The 23,723-nt window shown below is 46.3% G+C and overlaps 1 protein-coding gene across 2 annotated transcripts in view; it reads right to left on the bottom strand.

Moving 5' to 3' along the window:
• Nucleotides 1-23,723, bottom strand: part of LTBP3 (latent transforming growth factor beta binding protein 3) — a 375,622-nt gene that overhangs the window by 63,943 nt on the left and 287,956 nt on the right. For both annotated transcript variants that reach the window (XM_085625923.1, XM_085625924.1), the window contains exon 24: nucleotides 11,070-11,210. In XM_085625923.1, the coding sequence (XP_085482049.1) occupies nucleotides 11,070-11,210 (141 nt within the window). The remainder of the gene's footprint in view (nucleotides 1-11,069; nucleotides 11,211-23,723) is intronic.

Raw genomic sequence — 23,723 nt, 5'->3', positions numbered from 1 at the left:
TAGCGGCAATTACCAGTGCCTGTTGCAGTGGTTTGAAATAGTGTTTTAAGTACAGCTTGGCCCACACTAGCTTGTTGTTTTGCCTGCACATCTACACAATAGTATTTTGGGAATGTGTGCGGTGTAGACCATGTAGCTGGTTTGCAGAGATCATCTAAGGGAATGTTCCCTAAAAATGCCATTGAAGCCCCTATCTTTCATGTAGAGTGGGCCTTAGGGGGGATAGATAATGTATGTTTTGCTTTGTGATAGCAAATTTGTATACATTTGACAATCCACCTTGCAATCCTAGATTTTGATATAGGATTGCCTTTATGTGGTGGTGAGAAAGATACAAAAAGTTGTTTTGTTTTGCGAAAAGGTTTTGTTCTGTCAATATAATAAAGGAGTGCTCTTTTTACGTCTAGAGTATGAAGAGCTCTTTCTGCGACTGTTTGTGGTTGCGAGAAGAATACTGGCAACTCAACAGATTGATTGAGATGAAAAGGAGAAATAACTTTAGGAAGGAATTTGGGATTTGTCCTGAGAACCACTTTGTTATGATGGAGTTGTAAAAATGGTTCTTGAATAGTTAGTGCTGGTAGCTCACTGACTCTTCTAAGAGAAGTAATGGCCACAAGGAAAGCGACTTTCCATGTAAGAAATTGTAACTCGCATTTATGCAGAGGTTCGAATGGAGGGCCCATTAGTCTTGTGAGGACAATGTTTAAATTCCACACTGGTGAGGGTGGTACCCTAGGAGGAATGATTAATTTAAGGCCTTCCATAAATGCTTTAATGGCAGGTACCCTGAATAATGACAAGTGTTGTCTATTTTGTAAGTAAGCTGCTATGGCAGTGAGGGGTAACCTAATAGATGTGTATGCTAGATTACGCCTTTGAAGATGTAGTAGGTAACATATGATGTGCTGAATAGACACATCTAAAGAATTGATGTTGTTATTACAGTATATTACAAACCTTTTCCACTTGGCTGCATAGCAGGCTCTTGTGGTGGGGCGTCTAGCCTCTTTGATAACATTCATACAGTCTGGGGGTAGGTTAAGGTAACCAAATTCTAAGACTTCAATCGCCAGATCGCTAGGTTGAGCTGTGCTGGGTCCTGGTGTCTGATCTCTCCACGGTTCTGTGTTAAGAGGCGTGGGGAGAGGTGTAGTTTGTGGTGTGGGACCACTCATAGTTCCAGCAGTGTTGTGTACCATGGTTGTCTGGCCCATGTTGGAGCAACTAGGATGAGTGTTAGTGAGTGTTTCTGTAGTTTGCGCACCACCAATGGAATGATTGGAAGAGGCGGAAAAGTGTATGCAAATTTGCCTGACCAATTCATTCATATCACATTGACTTTGGACAATGGGTGTGGATATCTGGCGGCGAAGCTTGGGTATTTTGTGTTGTAAATGTGTGGCGAAGAGATCTATCTCTGGCTGCCCCCACATTTGGAAAAACGGCTGAAGAACTTGTGGATGAAGTTCCCACTCGTGAATCTGTTGTGTCTGACAACTTAACAGATCCGCTATGCTGTTTTGGACTCCTGGAACGTGTTGGGGTAGGAGAAAAATGTTTTGCAGAATAGCCCACCTCCATATGCTCTGCGTTAGTTGAGAGAGCTGTAGGGAGTGTGTCCCGCCTTGCTTTTGTATATAGTGCATTGCTGTCATATTGTCCATGCGAACTAGGAGAGTTTTGCCTGATATTTGATTTTGGAATGATAATAATGCTAGAAATATCGCTAGTAACTCCAGCTGATTGATGTGGAGTAATTTTTGCTGAGGTGTCCATTTGCCTTGGACGGTATGGTATAATAGATGAGCTCCCCAGCTGGTGAGCGATGCATCTGCTGTTAGTACAATCTGTGGAACAGGCTCTAAGAACTGTCGCCCTTTGGAAAGGTTTTGTGTGTTCCACCAGTGCAGAGAGCGATGCGTGCGGCCTTCCACCAACACCAGATCTGTCAGCTGACCTTGAGCCTGGTTCCACTGACGTGCTAGGCATTCCTGTAGGGGACGCATGTGGAGTCTGGCATGCGGTACTATGAATATGCAAGAGGCCATCATCCCTATAAGCTGCATGAACACTCGAGCTGGAAGCGAGTGTTATGGTTCGAATTTTGTAACAAGACTTTGTATGCTTGCTATCCTGGGTGAACTGGGATATGCAAGGGCTTTTGAGGTATTTATTGTGGCACCAAGATACTGTTGGATGGGTGACGGTTGTAGGTGAGACTTTGTGAGGTTTATGGTGAATCCTAAGTCTTGAAGTAGTTGGATTGTGGCGTGTGTGTGATTTACACACTGGCTGTATGACTTGGCCTTTATGAGCCAGTCGTCTAAGTATGGGAAGATGTGAATCTGTTGTCTTCTTAGGTGAGCTGCAACTACTGCTAGACATTTTGTGAAGACTCTGGGTGCTCTGGTGACTCCGAATGGGAGAACCTTGAATTGGTAATGCTGACCGTCCACCACAAATCTGAGATATTTCTTGTGAGCGGGGTGAATGGGAATATGGAAGTAGGCGTCCTTGAGATCTAGGGTGGCAAGGAAATCGCCTTGTGTGAGCAGAGGAAGGACCTGTTGAAGTGTGACCATGTGAAAATGGTCTGATTGTATGTACAGGTTTAGGGGTCTGAGGTCCAGGATGGGTCTCAGGGTTCCGTCCTTCTTTGGAATGAGGAAGTAGAGGGAGTAAACTCCAGTGTTTTGCTGATGCAGGGGAACTGGTTCTATTGCATGTTTTTGTAGGAGGGAAAGCACTTCTTGCTTTAACAGCGATACATTTTCTGTTGACATTGGGTGCTGTCTGGGTGGTATGTTTGGGGGAGTAGAGGTGAGTTCTAGACAATAACCGGTTTGAATGATTTGTCTCACCCACCTGTCGGTAGTGATTTTGCTCCAGACAGGTAGGAATTGTAGCAGTCTTCCCTCGACCGGAGTGGAATCGTCCGGGGGGAGTGGAGGGAAGTCACTGGGTGGGGGTGGAGGCAGAGCGAGTATTGTTAGTTTTGCCTCTGCCCTTGTTATTATTGCCTCTGTAGCCTCCACTATGATAACCTCTGGTAAAGGTTGTTTGGGTGGGACTTTTGTAGGAAGTGGAGGGGTTGTCAGAGGAATAACCTTTAGAGGCGCCTCTATAAGCGGAGCGACAAAAGGAACGTCTGGGGGCTTGCGATTGTAAGGCTCCCATTGATTTGGCGGTGTCGGTGTCTTTTTTCATCTTTTCTAAGGATGAATCTACAGCAGGGCCAAATAAATGTTCTTGATCGAATGGTTGGTTGAGTATGGAAGTTTGTACTTCTGGTTTAAACCCCGAAATGCGTAGCCATGCATGTCTACGTAAAAGAACACTTGTGTTAATGGCTCGGGAGGCGGTGTCTGCCACATCTAGAGCCCCACAAATGGAGGTATTGGTTATAAGTTTACCCTCCCGAATGAGGTCATTGGCATTTGTCTTGTACTTATCTGGAAGATGTTGTAATAGGGTCTCTAGCTCGCCATAGTGTGCCCTATCATATCTAGCCAGCAAGGCTTGTGTGTTTGCAATTCGCCATATGTTGGCTGCTTGTGACGCTGTCCTTTTGCCAGAGGCGTCTAATAGTTTTGACTCCTTATCAGGAGGTGGAGCATCACCTAATGTTTGGGAGTTAGCCCTTTTTCTGGCGTTGGAGACCACTAAGGAATCCAATGGGATCTGACCTTTGATATAAACAGGGTCAGCTGTGGCAGATTTATATTTCTTTTCTATTCTGGGGTTAATAACCCTAGTCCTTACCGGATCTTTGAACACCTCAGGTGCGTGTTTAATTACCCCCTTTAACATAGGGAGAACAGAAGTGGATCTTTGAGATGTGTCAAATGTGTCCATTAGAAAATCTTCTTCTACAGGGTTTGTGTGGAGATTTACCCCGTGGTAATGTGCAGCCCTGTGCATGAGTTGTGTAAAAACCATAGTGTCTTCTGGAGGGGAAGGTCTAGAAGGATATATATCTTCCTGTGGCACACCAGGGACATCTGGTGTGTCATAGTTGTCCCATGGGTCACCTGCGGCATCAGGATGACTGGTTTCCTCAAAAGGTTCATTGTTTCCTCCGTCATCAGAGGTATCATCATCATCATCCTGTGGTGGAGGAGATGGTGAGGGAAGTGGAGATGGGATAGGAGAGTGGTGTGGAGGGGGAGACGGAGTAGGAGGTGGAGAAGGAATTCTGAAAGGAGATGTGGCAATGTCTCTCTTCTTTGGTGGTAATGGAGCCGGTACAGGCGTGTCCATTTTCCTTTTCCTGGAGCTGAGTATAAGTTGACCTGTTTTGGGGTCTTTTAGAAGAGGTTTTTGGTGTGGGTCAGGTAGGAAAAGCTCTTCTTGTGGAGGTTGTTGCTTTGGTGCCGATTTTTTCGGTTCCGAATGTTTACGTGGTTCTGGAGCTTGTTTACATTCCTTAGGCTTGGGATCATGAGGTTTCTTTGGTTCCGAAGGAGTCTTTGAAGCCGATTGTTTGTTCGACTCCAAGGGTTTTTTCAGTTCCAAAGAGTGAGTGTCTGTGCTCTTCGGAAGCGTTTTTTTGGTCGGTCCCGATGGTTTTCTCGGTGTGGAGGGTTCGGTACCAGGAGGTTTCGGTGCCGAATGTGCCGATGTGGAACTAGCCGTCGGCACGGAGGGGGACGGCAGTTTCTTTTTGGGTGCCGGGGACGGTGTTTCGGCATCTTTGCCGGGCCCGGAGGCGTGGCGTGGGAAGTTTTGTCCCAGTGTGCACCTAGGCCCGAATGTGAAGGTGTTACCGAAGCCTTTTTAGGGGTGGGTGGGGGGAGGGGGTCGACATCAGTACTCATGACCCGCTGCCCTGGAGGGATGTCTTCGATGTCGGAGTCGTCGGCTTCGAAAGCGCTGATGACTCCTTCTTCGACCCGCTCCTGCTCTGGTACATCGACGCCCTCTTGGAAGATATCGTCCGGAATGGATGTTGAGGAGCGAGCCATGTTCCTTCGAGCTCCACGATCCTGGATCGTTTTCTTGGAGCGGAAAGAGGCACAAGCTGGAAATTTTTTGGCCTCGTGCTCCGGCGAAAGGCAGAGGTTACACACCTCATGCAGATCTGTGTGTGGAAATTTGGATCCACATTGAGGATACTTCTTAAAAGGAGTCCTTTACATGAGCCAGGTCTAATGGCGTAGGTAGGCCCGAGGGCCTGCGTCGATGACCGGAATCAACGGTTTCGATTTTGTAGTAGAGATGCGCGTTGAATAGGGAAATGCGATCGAGACAATACCGGAGAAAGGGTAAAGGATTGCGCGTCGAAAGTTAGATCGTTAGCGGCACCGAACTGGAGCGCGATAAACACATCTGAGCCCGATGGCGGAAAAAACAATCTGACGATGGAGTTGATACCCATGTGCACTATTGTCCAAAGGAGGAGCCACCTATCCCATGACTTCCAAAGACTTTCCAGGACAACAACAAAGTGCAAACATCCGGGCCCAACACCAGAAGGCGATCTATGCATAAGTGTGTGATCTACAGCTCATATGAGTAGAACATTTATTTTCGGTAAAACAGTCACTCTTGTCAGTTAATCAAGGCATATGACCACAGCCCTGACGCGTTTCGAGTTGACTTCTTTTTCGAGGGGTATGCAGCCAAGGAACGCATGATTGGACCTCATCTTCCTTATGAGCCCTATCGTATGCCAATAATGGACACCTCTGTATGAGTTCAGTACGTTCCTTGTTGGGAAATGAAGTCCTAATATTGCCTCAGATGGATGCGTTCCCAATTAAATGCAAATTTTGGCTCTTTCATGAGCCCTGGCAATCGTGGCTGTTAATATCCATTTCCTGTGCCCCACGTTCGGAGCCCCGCGAATCAAGAGCTCCGTGGCCCCCATAATTTGAGGTGGTGCAGACTCTGTGGCAGAACAGCCGCAATAACATCTTGCTCGGTGGGGATGGTCCTAGAAGTAAGTAGCAGCACTCGAGCGCAGGAAACCTTTCCCAAAAAAACCTTTATTTTCGGTAAAACGCGCTATCGTACACCAATCATTGGACACCTCTGTATGAGTTCATGAAGCAACATACTGAACTCATACAGAGGTGTCCAATGATTGGCATACTATAGAGCTCATAAGGAAGATGAGGTCCAATCATGCGTTCCTTGGCTGCATACCCTTCGAAAAAGAGGTCAACTCGAAACGCGTCAGGGCTGTGGTCAGATGCCTTGATTAACTGACAAGAGTGACTGTTTTACCGAAAATAAAGGTGTTTTTGGGGAAAGCTTTTCTGCGCTCGAGTGCTACTTACTTCTAGGACCATCCCCACCGAGCAAGATATATATATATATATATATATATATATATATATATATATATATATATATATATATAAATTCACTTAAAAAACCATAGGTTTCACACATGTTATAGTTAGCTGGACATTTCACTCGTGAAAAACCATTGAAATTCCCCGTTATAGTTAGTGCAGGCAACTATAACTCACGCGACCGCAATCCTCTGCTGATGATGTCAGATATTACATCACTGTATTTAGACACCTATTTACCCATGTCTTCTTCCATTAATCTTTAGCTATACATATATTACAAATATTTTTTTTTCAGAAAGAGACATATGTCATCAGTGATGTAATATCTGACATCATCAGCAGAGGATTGCGGTCGCGTGAGTTATAGTTGCCTGCACTAACTATAACGGGGGAATTTCAATGGTTTTTCACGAGTAAAATGTCCAGCTAACTATAACATGTGTGAAACCTATGGTTTTTTAAGTGAATTTGCGAGGTTTTTAAAATGCTAATTCCTAACTATAACGTGTGTGAAACCTATGGTTTTTTCAGTGAATTTGTACGGTTTTTTAAATGCTAAGTTATGTATTATATTTATTTATTTTTTTAAAGGTTTTTCACCGTGCGCGTACCGTACGCGCACGGTGCGCTTAGCACACCGTGCGCGCGCTGTGGGCACGCAGTGCGCTTTGCGCACTGCGCGCCCACGTTACGCAGTTCGCGGAATTTTTCCGTTTCTACCGTACGCGCACGCTACGCGCACTCCGCGATTTTTTGAAAAAAAATTAAAAGAAATTTTGGCCCTTGGGGGTCCTTCTGGGACCCCCTGACAAAGGCTAGGGGGTCAGGAACTGTCCACCCTGCCCCCTTTTCACGTTCTCCACCTTTGTTTTTCACCCCCTCAGACTGCGAGAGACAAAATGGCGGCCGACACTTCCTGGTTTCGACCGATTCGAATGTTTACTAAGATCTAACAACCAATCAGAATCGCGCTCGCGCACGGCAGCGTGCGCGTACGGTACATTTTACCGTACGCGCACGGAGCGCGCCTATAGATATATATATTGATTTAAATGCTATTTTCTCAGGAAATACTGAACAAATTTACACCAGACCTGCAAAAGGCACATCCCTGACCTGAGGACTACTTCTCTGCCAAATATCAAGTAATTCTGTTCAGCCGTTCGGGCTGTAGCTTGGACTAAAGGTCCTATGGAAAAATGCATGGGGAAAACGCGTTTTGGGACACCCCCTTTTTCTCAGCCCCCGAGACTTTCAGGGAAGGAGCGGAGCGGAGCGCCCCACCTATTTTAAAATTTCGCGAGGATTCGTCAACCGGCGCCAAAGTTATTCCAAATAGAATGTTGCGGATTTCCTATGGAAACACGGTCCTAACTATAACTATCTACTGGCGGATTATTTATATATATATATATATATATATATATATATATATATATATATATATATATATATTACCTACTGGCGGTCGCCAGTAGGTAGTTATAGTTAGGACCATTTGTGCATGGCTTATAACATATACGAAAAATTAAAATATTACCTTTCAAAACGAAGTGCATCATATGTCCTCCATGTGCGCACGGTGCGCGAAGCGCATCGTGCGTACATGGCCCATCTAGCATAACGTGGGCACGCGGTGCGCGTAGCGCATCGCGTGCCCACCGTGCGTGCACGGCACTAACTGCGTAAAGTGGGCGCGCGGTGCGCGAAGCGCACCGCGTGCTCACTGTGCGCGCACGGTGCGCGAAGCGCACCGTGCGCGCACGGAACGAACTGCGTTAAGTGGGCGCGCACGCCACAAATGGCGTAAAGTAACTTAGCATTTAAAAAACCGTACAAATTCACTGAAAAAACCATAGGTTTCACACACGTTATAGTTAGGAATTAGCATTTAAAAAACCTTGCAAATTCACTGAAAAAACCATAGGTTTCACACATGCTATAGTTAGCGGAAATTTTACTGATAAAAAACCAATGAAATTCCCCCGTTAAAGTTAGTGCAGGCAACTATAACTCACGCGACCGCAATCTTCTGCTGATGACATATGTGTCTTTATGAAAAAAAAATATTTGTAATATATGTATAGCTAAAAATGTATGGAAGAAGACATGGGCAAATAAGTGTCTAAATACAGTATTAGCATCAGCAGAGGATTGCGGTCGCGTGAGTTATAGTTGCCTGCACTAACTATAACGGGGGAATTTCATTGGTTTTTTATCAGTAAAATTTCCGCTAACTATAACATGTGTGAAAACTATGGTTTTTTCAGTGAATTTGCAAGGTTTTTTAAATGCTAATTCCTAACTATAACGTGTGTGAAACCTATGGTTTTTTCAGTGAATATATATTTGTATATATATATATATATATATATATATATTCACTAAAAAAACCATAGGTTTCACACACGTTATAGTTAGGAAATAGCATTTTAAAAAACATACAAATTCACTGAAAAAAACATAGGTTTCACACATGTTATAGTTAGCGGAAATTTTACTGATAAAAAACCAATGAAATTCCCCCGTTATAGTTAGTGCAGGCAACTATAACTCACGCGACCGCAATCCTCTGCTGATGCTAATACTGTATTTAGACACTTATTTGCCCATGTCTTCTTCCATAAATTTTTAGCTATACATATATCACAAATATTTTTTTTTCATAAAGACACATATGTCATCAGCAGAAGATTGCGGTCGCGTGAGTTATAGTTGCCTGCACTAACTATAACGGGGGAATTTCATTGGTTTTTTATCAGTAAAATTTCCGCTAACTATAACATGTGTGAAACCTATGGTTTTTTCAGTGAATTTGTACGTTTTTTTAAATGCTAATTCCTAACTATAACGTGTGTGAAACCTATGGTTTTTTCAGTGAATTTGTACGGTTTTTTAAATGCTAAGTTACTTTACGCCATTCGTGGCGTGCGCGCCCACTTTACGCAGTTAGTGCCGTGCACGCACGGTGGGCACGCGGTGCGCTATGCGCACCGCGTGCCCACGTTACGCTAGATGGGCCATGTACGCACGATGCGCTTCGCGCACCGTGCGCACATGGAGGACATATGATGCGCTTCGTTGTGAAAGGTAATATTTTAATTTTTCACAGCTGTGATATGCCATGCACAAATGGTGCCCTTCGGGCACCATTTGGACATGGGGTGGGGAGAGTATGGATAATTTTTTTTCAAAAAATTTTTTTTACCGTAAGCGTAATCGGCGAAATTATCGAAAAAATTAAAATTCCGTTTTTGGTCTTGGGGGATCTTTGGGGACTCCCCCAACATGGCTAGGTGCTTAGGAGCTGTCTAAACAGCCCCTTTACATGTTTTTGTCCTTTGTTTTTGAATCCCCACTCAGAGTGCGAGAGAGAAAATGGCGGCCGCCGCTTCCTGGTTTCGACCGATTCGAATGTTTACTAAAATCTAACAGCCAATCAGAATCGCGCTTGCGCACGTCACCGTACGCGTACGGTAAGCGCACCGTAAGCGCACCGTAAGCTGGCTCAGATATATATATTGATTTAAAGGCTATTTTCTCAGAATCTACTGAACAGATTTACACCAAACCTACAAAAGTCACTTCCTTGACCTGCAGACTACCTCTCTGCCAAATTTCAAGGAACTCTGTTCAGCCGTTCGGGCTGTAGCTGTGTCTAAAGGTCCTATGGAAAAAAGCATGGGAAAATCGCGTTTTGGGACCCCCCTTTTATCTCAGCCCCCGCTTGACGAATCCCCCCAAGACTTTCAGGGTAGGAGCGGAGCGCAGCGCCCCACCTATTTTGAAAATTTCGCGAGGATTCGTCGACCGGCGCCAAAGTTATTCAAAATAGAATGTTGCGGTTTTCCTATGGAAACAGGGTCCTAACTATAACTACCTACTGGCGACCGCCAGTAGGAGATATATATATATATATATATATATATATATATATATATATATATATATATTTACTTTTGATTTTCTCAGGAACTACTGAACAGATTGACACCAGACCTGCAAAAGGCACATCCCTGACCTGAGGACTACCTCTCTGCCAAATTTCAAGTAATTCTGTTCAGCCGTTCGGGCTGTACCTTGGACTAAAGGTCCCTATGGAAAATTGCATGGGGAAAACGCGTTTTGGGACCCCCCTTTTTTCTCAGCCCCCGCTTGACGAATCCCCCCCGAGACTTTCAGGGTAGGAGCAGAGCGGAGCGCCCGACCTATTTTGAAAATTTCACGAGGATTCGTCAACCGGCGCCAAAGTTATTCCAAATAGAATGTTGCGGATTTCCTATGGAAACACGGTCCTAACTATAACTATCTACTGGCGACCGCCAGTAGATAATATATATATGTCCAAAGCCACTATTCCGGATACGCGGTGCACCAGATCGAGGTGGGTGGGCGTAACGATCCCGGATAGTTCGTTCAATATCAACACCAATCCCGCTCCAAGACAAAGAAGCAGGCGCAGACACCGTGGATATGGGAACACCAAATCTATCGCTCAAAGAGGCCCTGACGCATTTCAACGGATGAACCGCCTTGCTAACATATTTTATATATATATACAATTTTAAAACACTTACCTGCTTGGCAAAATTCTAGAAAGTGTCATGTGCGATTCTTACCTGGGTGGTAACAGTTGCGTAGTTCTTGTAACGCGTGGTAAAGCCTACGTTCCAATGAATGCATACTATTTTGACTTGTCAACATCTGCATACCTGTACACAGACATGTGCACACACTATTGATCTTATCTGTGTCGCTTCTTACCTGCCTGTGTCTCTGGAAGAACACATTCTCTGCCACTAGCATCTAGGCTCCAAGGTGCACTGCACTCACAGAAGAAGGAGCCCACTGTGTTCACACAACGCCCGTTTTTACAGTTGGATGGGTCCTGACACTCATCGACATCTGCACATAAAGTCAAAAAACAAATAACACGATCAGGGGCTGTAGCAACAAGTATATACAATCCATAGGTACATTCTCGTCAAATGACAAATGGAAACCCATTGTGTTTAATACCTTTGTAGTCAAATCATATTGGGTTAACAAATGATTGTTTAAGGAAGACAAAGGCCTGTGTTTATGTTTTGCACTCACTTACTGTACTAAAGCATATTTCTAGTTTAGTGGTGCAGATTTCGTATGTCGTCAAGTCTAATAATCTTTATTCAGCCATAATCAGGCAAGAAAGACTGAAACATACTTAAGTTCATAATAATGTCCGTATAAAATTCACTAATAAAAAGCACATCTTAAAACCCCATACAGGCCATAAATAAAAAGTGATAAAATACAGACATAAAAATCAGTGAAATCAGTGGAATTATGCCAACGCAGGACTCCTTTTAAAAATACTCCTGTAGCATAGCAAACAGTTGGCTCAGACAGCATGTGAAGGAAATAAAAAGCCGGTCTGTATTGTCGAAACCCCTTAAGCGGTGCCTTAAAGGTTCATAATAATGACAGAAAAAGTAAAGTCCTCTTGTGTCTGCAGATTGGAGTTGTCACATAGGGCATACTAAGATACTTTTTGGATCATACTGGCCTGTTGGGAAACAAAGATAACTTCGAATTAAGTAAACCCTAAACTTGGTTAGCAAAGAACACTCCCACACATTTCTAACCAGGGAAAGGTTGTCACAGACTTTGATGGCTAAGTATTCTGTCATCGTCGGTCTGGCCAAAACACTGAGCTCTCTCGCATCTCAGGCAGAGCTCATATATAACACCTTTGTCTTATCCCTCTAATTGTGGCCCAACCAGTGGGGGAGGAAAATAAATCAGGCCTCCCCGGGGCTTTGGCAGTTCTCTTTATATAACCCAGCCAAGGGATCTTTAACCTGTTATCACATTTTAAGCAATCTAGGATCACTTCCTAGTTGAGCGATGTGCGTGGGTTGCTCCACACTGCCAGCCACAAGAGGAGCGGAACAACGGTAATATGATCTTCACAAATGGTAAGTCTAGTTCTTCATGAAGAAAGAATTGTGAGCTGGTAGGGATAAGTCTCCGTAATCTTCGGCAAAAACAATTCTTCTCCTGTTGCGTGGAAAACGTGTAATATTTCACTTGACATAAGCTGCAGCCATTTTGGCTGTGGTGTCCCTTTACGTTTCCCTCATAATTCTTTCGTCTTTTCACTATGCCTGTGCAATTTATTTTAGTTGACTTCCTGACTCAGCTAAAAGCAATGTACGTGCTGAGAGTTTGTAGCTGCCAGTACACCTGTTAACTGTCAATCATTTCTGCTGCCATAAGCACTCCTGCTCCTCCTCCCACTTTGCTGACCAAGTGGTTATTTATCTGCCTTTGTTTGTTGAAAACTATTTAAAAAACTTGTCCTTCCTATTTCTGTTCACATGCTTATACTGCAGAACAACTGTATAAAAGCCCTGTGTTCTGTGACTTGAGTGTACTACCTCAGGCAGCACTTGAGAGTGCTGTGTGGACGTGGTCCCACTCATAAGTCATTAATAAACTTGTTATTTATTCCCAATTCCAGTGCTGATCTCTACTTTGTTGGTTTTTTGAACCCGTGGACTCAAGGGTGACCCTGCATTAGTGTACCCCTAAAAAGGTATATTTCCACAGTTGGCGCCCGTCGTGGGACCCCATTGGAGTTCGCGGCCGTCTGAAGGAGTGGTCTTGATGAAGGATTGGAATTTCATGGAGGAAGCGCTCTGAACGAGGAGACCTTTGTCTTTGCAGGCCGACGTGACTTTTCCGGTTTTCCCAATTTGACCCTCCAGGTGGTGCCGGTCTCAACTGGGGTTTTCTTTGGCGAACTTTTGTAGTGACCATTAGGTAGAACATAGATCAGCAGGTGGGAGTTGGAGACTTCTGTCTGGTAAGGTCGCTAAAGCGGCATTCTTGATTTGTTAAGCCTGGGCTTTTTGTTTGAAATTGTTATTCACTTTTTGCAAAAATTGAAGGCAGGTAATGTGGAGATTTTTCTCCTTTTGAAATATTTTGAAGTAGTGATATTTTACTAATATTTGTAGAACATGCCTGTTCTCAGCACACTCCATAGGTGGTGTTGCTGCTCTGGTGGTACCAAACAAAGTTTAGAAAAAAAGTCAGCCAGCTCCCCCAGAGGGGACACCTAATAAAGACATATTTGCCAAATATGGTATTTCTTCCATAATGTACAGTACACTGTGGAACAAATACACAAAGAAAGATTCTGATCTACAATGGCTTGTGAATGGGTCATTTGATTTAAAAAAAGGTTCAATATGTAGAGCAGTGTTTATTTGAAAGAAAAAATAGACAGGATATGTTTGATTGTGTGCGTATGTGGGAGAAAGAAGTACGAGAGAGAGTGAAAGAGCGGAAGCTATAGCAGAAAAAGAACAACGAAAAACGATATATCAAAAAGTGCTAAAATTTAAAAAATAATAAAGGAAAAATTAGAAAAAGAAGATAGGGAACGTCTATTAGATGTAAATGGCCAGTACCCTATTAGGCGTACCTATTTATCCCATACTTAATAAACCTCAGGATGACTGCATCCTATTAGAATGCCCCCCACCCCGTATAAATTTGCCACTCTAAGTGCCCCTGATGAGGTTTCTGACGACGAGTATTTGTCTTCAGACGACAAAGAACAAGATAAGCAAGCTGGGCGACAGACTCACTCTACTTTGACTAGAGCAGAAAAAGATAAATTAAAAGCCGCTGCTAGGGAGGAGGTTCGCCGGCCTCACGCGGCATCGCTCATTGTAACTATGGTTTAACAGTGCAGAGCAATTTTATTTTGTAGAAAAATTCATTTGGGAGGTAACATTTGATTATAGACAAATTTCTCTGGAATAAGAGCCAAAGGGATATTTTATATATTGGGTTTATACTAGTTGGAGTAGAGCTGATGTGATGGCTCTTAAAGCTGCTTTGCCCGAGCCCCGGAATAATCCAGCCGCCTTCTATGAGGAGGTGGAAGGAGCCATTAGCTCCTGCACTATAACCGTGACAGATATTGATATGTTCTGTGGACTTATTTTGCCCCCTAATATGCGTAGAATAATACGTAAAATAGATGGCAATGTAGAATATGGTGCTACCTGGGAACATTTAGAACAAATAGATGCGGAAATGGAGCCTGTGCAGAAACCTCAGAAGGAGATATTAGATCTTCCTAAAGCTATTGTGACTAAGTTAAAGACTCTCTTACCCCCTAAGAAAATAGATTGGACTATGTTAGCGTCCTGTAAACAGAAAACGGATGAGTCAGTTTCTGACTTCTTTTTAAGGTTTGAGGAAACATTCCATGATTTTAGTGGTCAGTCATTGGCCGATGATACGGGTAAGCATTTGTTTGTTGATAAACTTGTCGCTGATATGTTACCGGAAATAGCTAGTCGCTTAAAGTCCAGCGAGAGTTCTTGGACCACGTCTTCCCCAGTTTCTCTTTTGACTATGGCCCAATATTATGAGCGGAAGGAACAGGAAGCAAAAGGTAGGGAGGATAAGAAGGTTAAAGAATTAAAGACAAAAGTTATGTTGGCTCAAGTATATGGTCCACCATTTAGGGGAGGTGGAAGAGGCGAACACGCAATGTATCCACCTGGAACCCCCTCTTTTGCGAGGTCAGAGTATAAGCGGGGAAGGGGAAGTATGAGAGGACGCCCATAGAATTCAGGAAACAAGGGAGGTACAGGAGGTCGCCCCAGATTTGAAGCAATTGAACAAGGACCAAATTACTCTAATACATTTGAAAGACGAAATCAATATCAAATTTCTGATTAGTCTGCTGATGCTTGAGGATTCTGATTATGCTTAGGGATGCCTAGGATGGGGTAAGGAACCGGTTGAGGTGCCTGTGGATCAAATAGGGTCCTTATATTGACGCAAACAACTTGGTATCTACTGATCGGTTTCTGGTTGATACAGGGGCTATTCGTAGTACTCTGTGTAAAATATTGGTTCCTAGGGCTGTCCGTCTGGCACAATGATAACATCGATAGGATTCGTTGGAACACCTACACCTAGCCCACTTTCACAGCCACTTGAATTCAGACTTGATAAATTCACTGCAGCATGTCCATTTTTGCTTTCCCCTAACACGCCGGACAATATTGTGGGTATCGATATTCTTAAATATTTTTGTGCCACAATTCGTTGTTCTCCAGAAGGTGTGCGTGTTATTTTAACTAAAAATTATCCCATGGTTGAGAGATCCTGTCTTATCAATGAGGATGCCGCTCTGGCGTCCTTAGCTAGTGTGAAGAAGGAACACTGTTATTGTTACTATTTCTTGCCTCCCATCATCACAAAGTTGCTCGAAAGAAATTACAATGTTGTAGACAGCAGGTTACCTATTTAGGTCACCTCCTATATAAGGAGGGACATGCACCCACATCAGATCGCATTCAGACTATTTTAGATACTCCTGTGCCCCATACGCTGAAGGATGTCCGTGCACTGACTGGCCTTACTTTTTTTTTAATAGGCAGTGGATCCCCAGTTTTTTGCACATTATTAAACCTTTGTTGGCCCTTTTTGACTAAAGGCACTCCGATGCCTTTCCCATGGATTACTGAATGTCAGAATGCCTTCTAACAGTCATGTCAAGCTCTTTGTTCTGCATCAGTATTAGGAACTCCAGACTACACTCACTAACAAGAGTATGTGAGCTTAGTACAGACTTACTTGTCAATATATTTACCGATAGCCAGTACGCATTCGGGGTGGCATATAATTTTGGTAGCTTATGGAAAGAAAGGGCTTTCCGCACCTCACATGGGACACAGATAGTGCATGGCGAATTAGTGCATAATCTTCTTTTTGCCCTAACCTATCCTAAGAAAGTAGCAATTGTTAAATGTGTTGCACACAAGAAAGTGACTGATAAAATAGGAGCAGGTAAATGCATTTGTGGATCCCACAGCCCGTGAGACCGCAATGCAGCGAAGTACCACCTCCATGTAGGTGGTGAAGTCACAAGCTGAACGTTGGCATGATGCCAGGCAGGAACTGCTAGACATGCAACAATCTGCCCCTGCTGATGAACTAGATCAATGGTCTAAGGAGGGAACACTGGATGATGAGAGCTGTTGGAGGAATAAAGATATGACCAAATGGAAGTTACCCACAGCCTACTTATATCTCTTGATTCACATGGCACATGGGCCAGCACATGTTGGTGCATCCTCAATAGCAAAACAACTTATGCAAATTTGGGATTCTCCTGATATTGCCGGCACTGCTAAAAAGATAGTCCAGTCTTGTCTGGTCTGTCTCCAGTATAATCCAGGAAAGTGAACGCAAACTCCAACAGGATGGTTTGTGACACCAACTGCACATTTTGAGGTCCTGCAAATGGACAACGGACCTCATTCCATTGGGCAAGTTGTAGAATATGTCATGAAAGGGTTGGGAAATAAGCAGAAATGTCATGCCGCTTTTCACCCACAGTCGGCAGGCCTGGTGGAGCATTACAAACCACCCTGAATTTGAAATTGGCTAAAATACAGGCTTCCACGTCTTTGAAATAGCCTGATGCACTGTCCCTTGCTCTGTTTTCCATCAGATCGATATCACATACACGGTCTGGCCTTACACCGCATGAAATAGTCTTTGGGAGGCTCATTAATATTTGGGGGGTCTCTAAGCCTCGCCCTATACATGATGTACCCCATGTGTTGATGAGTGACTATCTGTCCCATTTAACTGACAGCTTGTCTTCTATTTATCAGCAGGTACGGGAAGTTTTTCCAGACAGGTCGAAGGGTGAAGGCCACGATCTGCGGCCTGGCGATTCCATGCCGCATACCCATGTGAGCCCAGCTGCGTTGGCAGATAACCACGACATTCTGATTACCGAGAAAGGGCGAGCAGCGTCACCTCAAGGACCTGAGGAAGTCTTCCCGGACCTCACGATCCCTGGTACATCTAGATATCTGCTTCGATCCAGGAAGAAAGACATTTCAGAGCAGAAAGAGACTGTCTGAGCCACTGTCCTGGGTGGTTAAAGACTGACTACAAAGGGGGATAGCCTATTAGTGACTACTCGTCTCAACGTTAGTGAAGAAACCAACGCCTGCCAAGGACCTTAGGGCATCATCTATTTTGTTGTTTGCTGATGAAAATGAGCTCGCCTAAGAAGAAGGAGATCGCTGCGACAATGTGCAACGGCTGTACAATCTGCATCCTTTGTCTGACTTTGACTGCTACCATCATCTCTACTGTAATGTGGGTAGTGGAGGACGTAATGCCTGGAGCCTCCTTACCTAACATTACTGTTAAATCACTTGCTGCAAAAGAGCACCATCATTTTGATTTGCCGCAACATGAACAAGGATACCGGCAAAATCTGAGAACAATTCATTTCTTCAAATGTTGCATCAGACACACCAGCTAAGCAATGCTACTAACTGTTGGGTATGTGGCAAGATTCCTCCTCATCAGAACATTTAAGGAATCCCGTGGTCACCGCGGACAATTCTCTCACAATGGTTAATGCTCATCTTGGTTCAAACTTCTATATGCCTCTAATGAACAAAGTCTGTTACCCCAACGAAGATGGGGACCTATAGGCAAAAGGGACTGCTTTAGAAATGGAAGAATATAGTAAAGGAAGTGCAGCAACAAACTATGTGTACCCAAATCCTAGGTCGGCTAAAGTAAATGGACCCCTTGTTATATCTGTTGCCATGACCACTGGCCCCCTTTTGTGTACAAAGTACAGGCGATGTGCCAGCGGGCCACAGTAACTGTACTGCAGTGTTGCAGATGTCTACGAGAGGCCGAAGCAGCTTCCTTGCGTTACATCACACTTCTTTTGTTTGTGGAACTAAGGCATACTACTTCCTACCTCCAAGCTAATCTGGTACCTGCTACATAGCCTTCCTTCTACCACCTGTGTTTTTAGCTCCCCCAACCTACCATCAAGATTTGCAATCGTTCACTCACTATGCTGGTAGTAGGGGAAAACGTGCAAGCGATGTCTCTGTAGTCGACCAGACAGAGACCACATGGGAACCATATAGACTGGAGCATACTGTATTATCGGATCCAGCTGTTGTGTTTTCACACCGGACAATTTACCTTCTGTAAATGCGGTCATCTCCAAACTACACAAAATAGCTACTGAGATATATCAAGATTCAGGAACATGGACTTGGACTGGATGGTTCTGGAGTGTATTTTCTGTATGGGGCTTAAAAATATTTTCAGCCTTATTGATAATTATTGCTTCTCTTGTTGTTTATGTATCCAATGCGGGCCAATGCTTTGTTCCCTCTGTATTTTCACTTGTACTACTTGTCTACCATCTAAAACGAATGTCCAAAATGTAAATGCCCATTTAGCAATAGACAGAGGAGTCAGCAATGTGATGCTGATCAATATACATGATATTTATCGTACCCCCATTTTTGAAGCATAAGAAAATGTCTTAACTTATGCCAAAAGGGCCGTCTGTGGAAAACGTTTAATATTTTACTAGGCATAAGTGGCAGCCATTTTGGCTGCGGTGTCCCTTTAAGTTTCCTTCGTAATTCTTTCGTCTTTTCACTCTGCCTGTGCTATCTATTTTAGTTGACTTCCTGACTCAGCTAAAAGCAATATACTTGCTGAGAGTTTGTAGCTGCAGGTACACCTGTTAACTGTCAATCATTTCTGCTGCCATAAGAACTCCTGCTCCTCCTCCCACTTTGCTGACCAAGTGGTTATTCATCTGCCCTGGTTTGTTGAAAACTATTTCAAAACTTGTCCTTCCTATTTCTGTTCACATGCTTACACTGCAGAAAAACTGTATAAAAGCCCTGTGTTCTGTGACTTCAGTGTACCACCTCAGGCAGCACTTGAGAGTGCTGTGTGGATGTGGTCCCACTCATGAGTTATTAATAAACTTGTTATTTATTCCCAACTCCTGTGCTGATGTCTACTTTGTTGGTTTTTTGAACCCATGGACAAAAGGGTGACCCTGCACCAGTGTACCCCTAAAAAGGTATATTTCCATAGTTGGAGCATAGAGCAGTCCCAATATCCCCCTATGGCTGCACCATATGTCAAGAACGGCAAACACTTGAGTCCGTGAACTTCCAACAGAGGCAGAATGGGTTTATTCCCCACCCTTGCTGCCAGTCCACATAACGCAGACAGCGGTTTGCAAGTCATGGCAACCAGTAGTTCCCAGAATCAAAGGTTATACCTAGTTATGGAAACTCATTGACCCTCATGAAAGTTTTGCCCTTAATAGAAATTGGCCTCATTTTGGCATTTTGCTTCATTATGACCACATAATGTGTCTTAGCTATGATGATTTCTAGAATGATTTCCTTGAAGAGGACAAACGTACTTATGAGACCCGTAAGACCATTTTGTGTGTGGGAATGCAGAACCACATCATCAGCATAGAGTAAGGCTGGGATAAAAGTCAAGTTTACCTTGGGTATGTGTATCCCCCCCTGTGAAACTAAAAACAAACTTAACAGGACGTGACTTGGAGAGCTATCATGGCGGACGTGAGCTAGGAACGCTCCGTCCAGCCCTGCCGATATCCTGAATTTATCCTGCCTTTCCAGTCACCGATTCTATTCCTGTGTAACCCTGCGCTGATCGGAAGCCATGGACCGGCGCCTCAGCTGATTTCGGCATCGCAGGGTGCCCTGTGATGGCTGTACGGCACCCGGAGGGGGATGCGGCCTGCCAGGTGATGCTGTCTTGAACGCAGCCGGGGAGTCACTAGGCCCCTCAGCCGAGGTGGAGTGACGAAGCGGCGGCGGCAGTGTTGTCGAGCCGCGCTGCAGAGGTCGCTGAAGCCCCGGCGGGCGCTAGTGGAGCGGAGATCTTTTCTCGGGGTTGGACTGCCCCTGGCCCTGAGATCTTCTGTGGAGGTTCGGTGCGGCTTGGCAGCCATTTCGGACCAAGGTGTATAGGGAGGAGACGTGGTGCGGTCGGCCGGCCGCCATTTTGGTCCAGTGTCCTTGTGTGGCTGTGGCCTGGCCGGAGGCTCCATGTGAAGGGGCTTGGTGCAGCATTTGGAGCCCCCTCATCCAGCGGGCAGCTGGTGTCCGTGAGTAATTGCGAATCTTCTGGAGGGACGGCCAGATGGAGGCGCACACCCCCCTTCCTCCCCGGGCCCTGGCACCTTCTCTCTCTCTCCCTCCTCCCCCCATCTTCCTGCGCATGGTGGCTGATGTTTCGGCGGTCTGATTGGGCCGCAGGGGGGGGAGTCTGCTGCTTGGCCTCATTGAGGGGGACCTTAAGGACCTGAGGGCGTGGGGAGATTCCTGAGGCGGCCCATCAGCGTCCTGGTGGGGCTCGTGCCCATTTTCTCATTCTCTCCCCCTCCTATATTTTACACTGGACACCGTCGACCGAAGGCCGGCTGGACTGTGCAGGACATCATAGGGGGTGGGCGGCCCTCCGGGTTAAAGACTCCTGTGTGTGGCGCAGTCGGGCTCGGCAGCGACACCGGGCCGCAGTGTTGAGGTGTTGCGAGGTGTGAGCGGCGCGGTTGACTGGCCGTCACCCCGTCGCATTGTTGAGTGGCAGTGGTCAGGCTGGGCCCGGGCCGTGGGGGAAGCCCAGCGCAGCATCTGGGGCTTAGACTGGGGCCTGCACCCCCCTTCTTCGTCTCTGGGCCTTGGTCCCGCCCCCCCTATCTCTTCCTATATCTATCTGCTGGGGGTTCGGCGGTCTGGCCGGGCCGCTGGTGGGGGGGGGAGTGTGTATAGGATCGTCTTCTGGGGGCCCTGTTGGGGGTCTCTCTTGGTGTGTCACTGAGTCGCATGGACTGGGGTGTACCTTTCGGGACTCCGCCCGCTCTGCCGTGGGGTGGATTGATGGGTCTCCGGAGTTGCTGAGAGTGGGGCGGCGGGGGCAGAGGAGATAATTATTAACGGACTCTACTTGCCTGGGATTTCCTCGCTTGCCTGCAACGGGGTGCTGTGATCGTTGGTGACCTACGCCTCGGGTTTGGTGGGGGTGAGGGAGCCATCATGATGAGGGATAAGACGGGCGGCGGCCCAACCAAGCAGAGCACGATTGGCAAATTCACGGGTCAGGGGTCCCAGGCAGCGGCGACAGGGGGTCCTCGAGCACGATGCCAGACAATGCTGCTCTCATGGCCGCCATCACACAGTCCAGGGACGCCCTAGAGACCAAAATCGGGGCGGTCGGCTTCAATGTAATGCTGCTGCGCCAAGACTTGCGGAACGCAGTTACCCATATCACAGAGACGGAGACGAGGGTCTTGGGAGTGGAGGATGCGGTCACTGTATTGCAGCAAAAGGTATCATCGCATGAGACAGCACAACGGGGCCTAGCGGCGAGGGCGGAAGATGCGGAAGAGAGAGCGTGGCGCAACAATCTAGGCTTCGTGGGCTTCCCGGAGGGCTGCGAGACTGGCAACGTGGAGCGGTTTCCTCACAGAATGGTTAGAGGGCTGGCTTCCCGCCTTGGAGCAATCGAGGTACTTTGTGGTGGAACGAGCACGTAGGCTCCCGGAGGGGGCTTCTGCAACAGGGCCCTATCATTGCTAGACTTCTCAACTATCATGATCGGGATGTCATCCTGAAACAGGTCCGAGCCAAGGAGCTGTTGCTATTTGATAACACACGTATATTGATCTTCCCAGACTACACGCCACAGGTGCAGCAGCGGCGGCAGTCCTTTTTGGCGACCAAAGCCCGCCTCCGGGAGCTCAAACTCCCCTACACCTTGCTTTATCCGGCACGGCTGCGTGTGGTGTACCAGTCTCATGCACACTTCTTTGCTACACCTGGGGAGGTGTTCCTATGGACTGATGAGACGGTGAGGCTGCGTCCTCATATGCCACCTGGGAGGGAGTCCGATTCCTCTTCAAGCGGGCCCGCCCGAAGTCAGCTCAGGCCGAGGGGGAGAGGTGGCAAGCGTTCAAAGTCCAGGCGTCGGTCCCAGTCGGTGGGTGCATCGGCACATGAGGGATCGACCTCAAGACAACAGGTTTCGGCAGACTGATCGCAGTGGGACTGTGTAATTTTTTAACCTTTAACTTCGCACTGACGCAAGAGGCACATACAAAGGCTGATCGCTCTGTGGGGACTTACATATGGAGAGAGGGTGTGACTTGGGGATCCATTGGCGGGAGAGAGGTGGGACCTCCTGTTGGGGTCAGCCTGCTCAGCCTGCCGTGACAGATACTTCGCAGTTCTTGAGGTACAGGGTTAGGGGGGTCAATTGAGTTGTGGTTGGGGGGGGGGTTTGTTGTGTTCTTGCACTGCCCGTTAGAGTTCTGGAGCTTGTTAGTTTCTATGGAATTTTGTTGTGTATGCCATTGACTTACATGGGGCCAGCACAGGACAGGAATCACAGATAGTACAGGGGAGGCCTCTGGGCTCCTCCGGGTCCTCAGCTGGAATATTAGAGGGGCGCTTGATAAGATCAAGCGGGGGACAATCCTGAAATTGGCCAAGCGCGCCAATGCTGACGTGTTGATGCTGCAGGAGACTCACTTATGGGAACAAAGGCGTCGTGTTTCCAGCGCTTTGGATTTGTCCATGTCTTTCACTCAGGGTTTATTAGGGGGTCCCGGGGTGTCGCTACTTTAATACATCGCAGAGTTGCATACACACACATTAGGTCATGGAGGGACATACAGGGTAGATATTTGTTTGTGCAGGGTACAGTGGGTGGAGATGCCTTGGTCCTGGGGAGCGTTTATGCCCCCCGCCTCTGTCCTGGGGTCTGGCGGAGAAAATCATGACCATATGGGAAGATGTACCTGAGGGCTTGGCGGTTGTTGGTGGCGACTGGAACGATGTGTTGGATATGGCCAGGGATCGATGGAAGTCGGGGGGTCAGCTGGAGGTCCGACATTCTACCAAATTATATTCCCTAGTGACGTGCCTCGATTGGGTCGACCCGTGGCGTAGGCTGCATGGTACAATGCAGGGATACACCTATTGTTCGGCGGTTCACGACTCCTTCTCCCGCCTGGACTATTTATTTGTTCCGAGGGCATTTGATTACAGAGTGGTGGCAGCTGACATTCTCCCACGGGGCTATCGGATCATTCACCAGTGGCCCTTACTATACGGGCCAGTGGAGCCCGTGGGCCCTTCCGGTGGCGTCTCTCCACCTGGAATCTCCAAAAGGAGGATTAGAGGGAACAGTTGGAGGTGGCTATAGGCCAATTCTTGACGATCAACATAGGCTCGGTTCGGGGGGCGGCTACCCTATGGGAAGCAATGAAGCCCACGATTCGTGGGGTGGATATCTCTTTTTGTGTAGCATCCTGTAAATCACGAAGAGAGGCTCAGGTATGGACGGAGGCCGCTATCCTTGAGCTGGATGCGCGTAGTAGGGAGGAGGGAGGGAGACAAGCTCGGCGCCAACTGCTGCTAGCGCAACAGGAATACTCTCATATTCTCCTGGATGAGGCTCGTCAGGCGTGGCTGGCTACCCGCAGCAGGATTTATCAATGGGGCAATA

This window comes from Triturus cristatus, chromosome 9 (genome assembly GCF_964204655.1).
Source record: "Triturus cristatus chromosome 9, aTriCri1.1, whole genome shotgun sequence".
NCBI lineage: Eukaryota > Metazoa > Chordata > Amphibia > Caudata > Salamandridae > Triturus > Triturus cristatus.
Note: the sequence above shows the minus strand (reverse complement) of the source record. Positions and strands in the feature narration are given on the sequence as shown.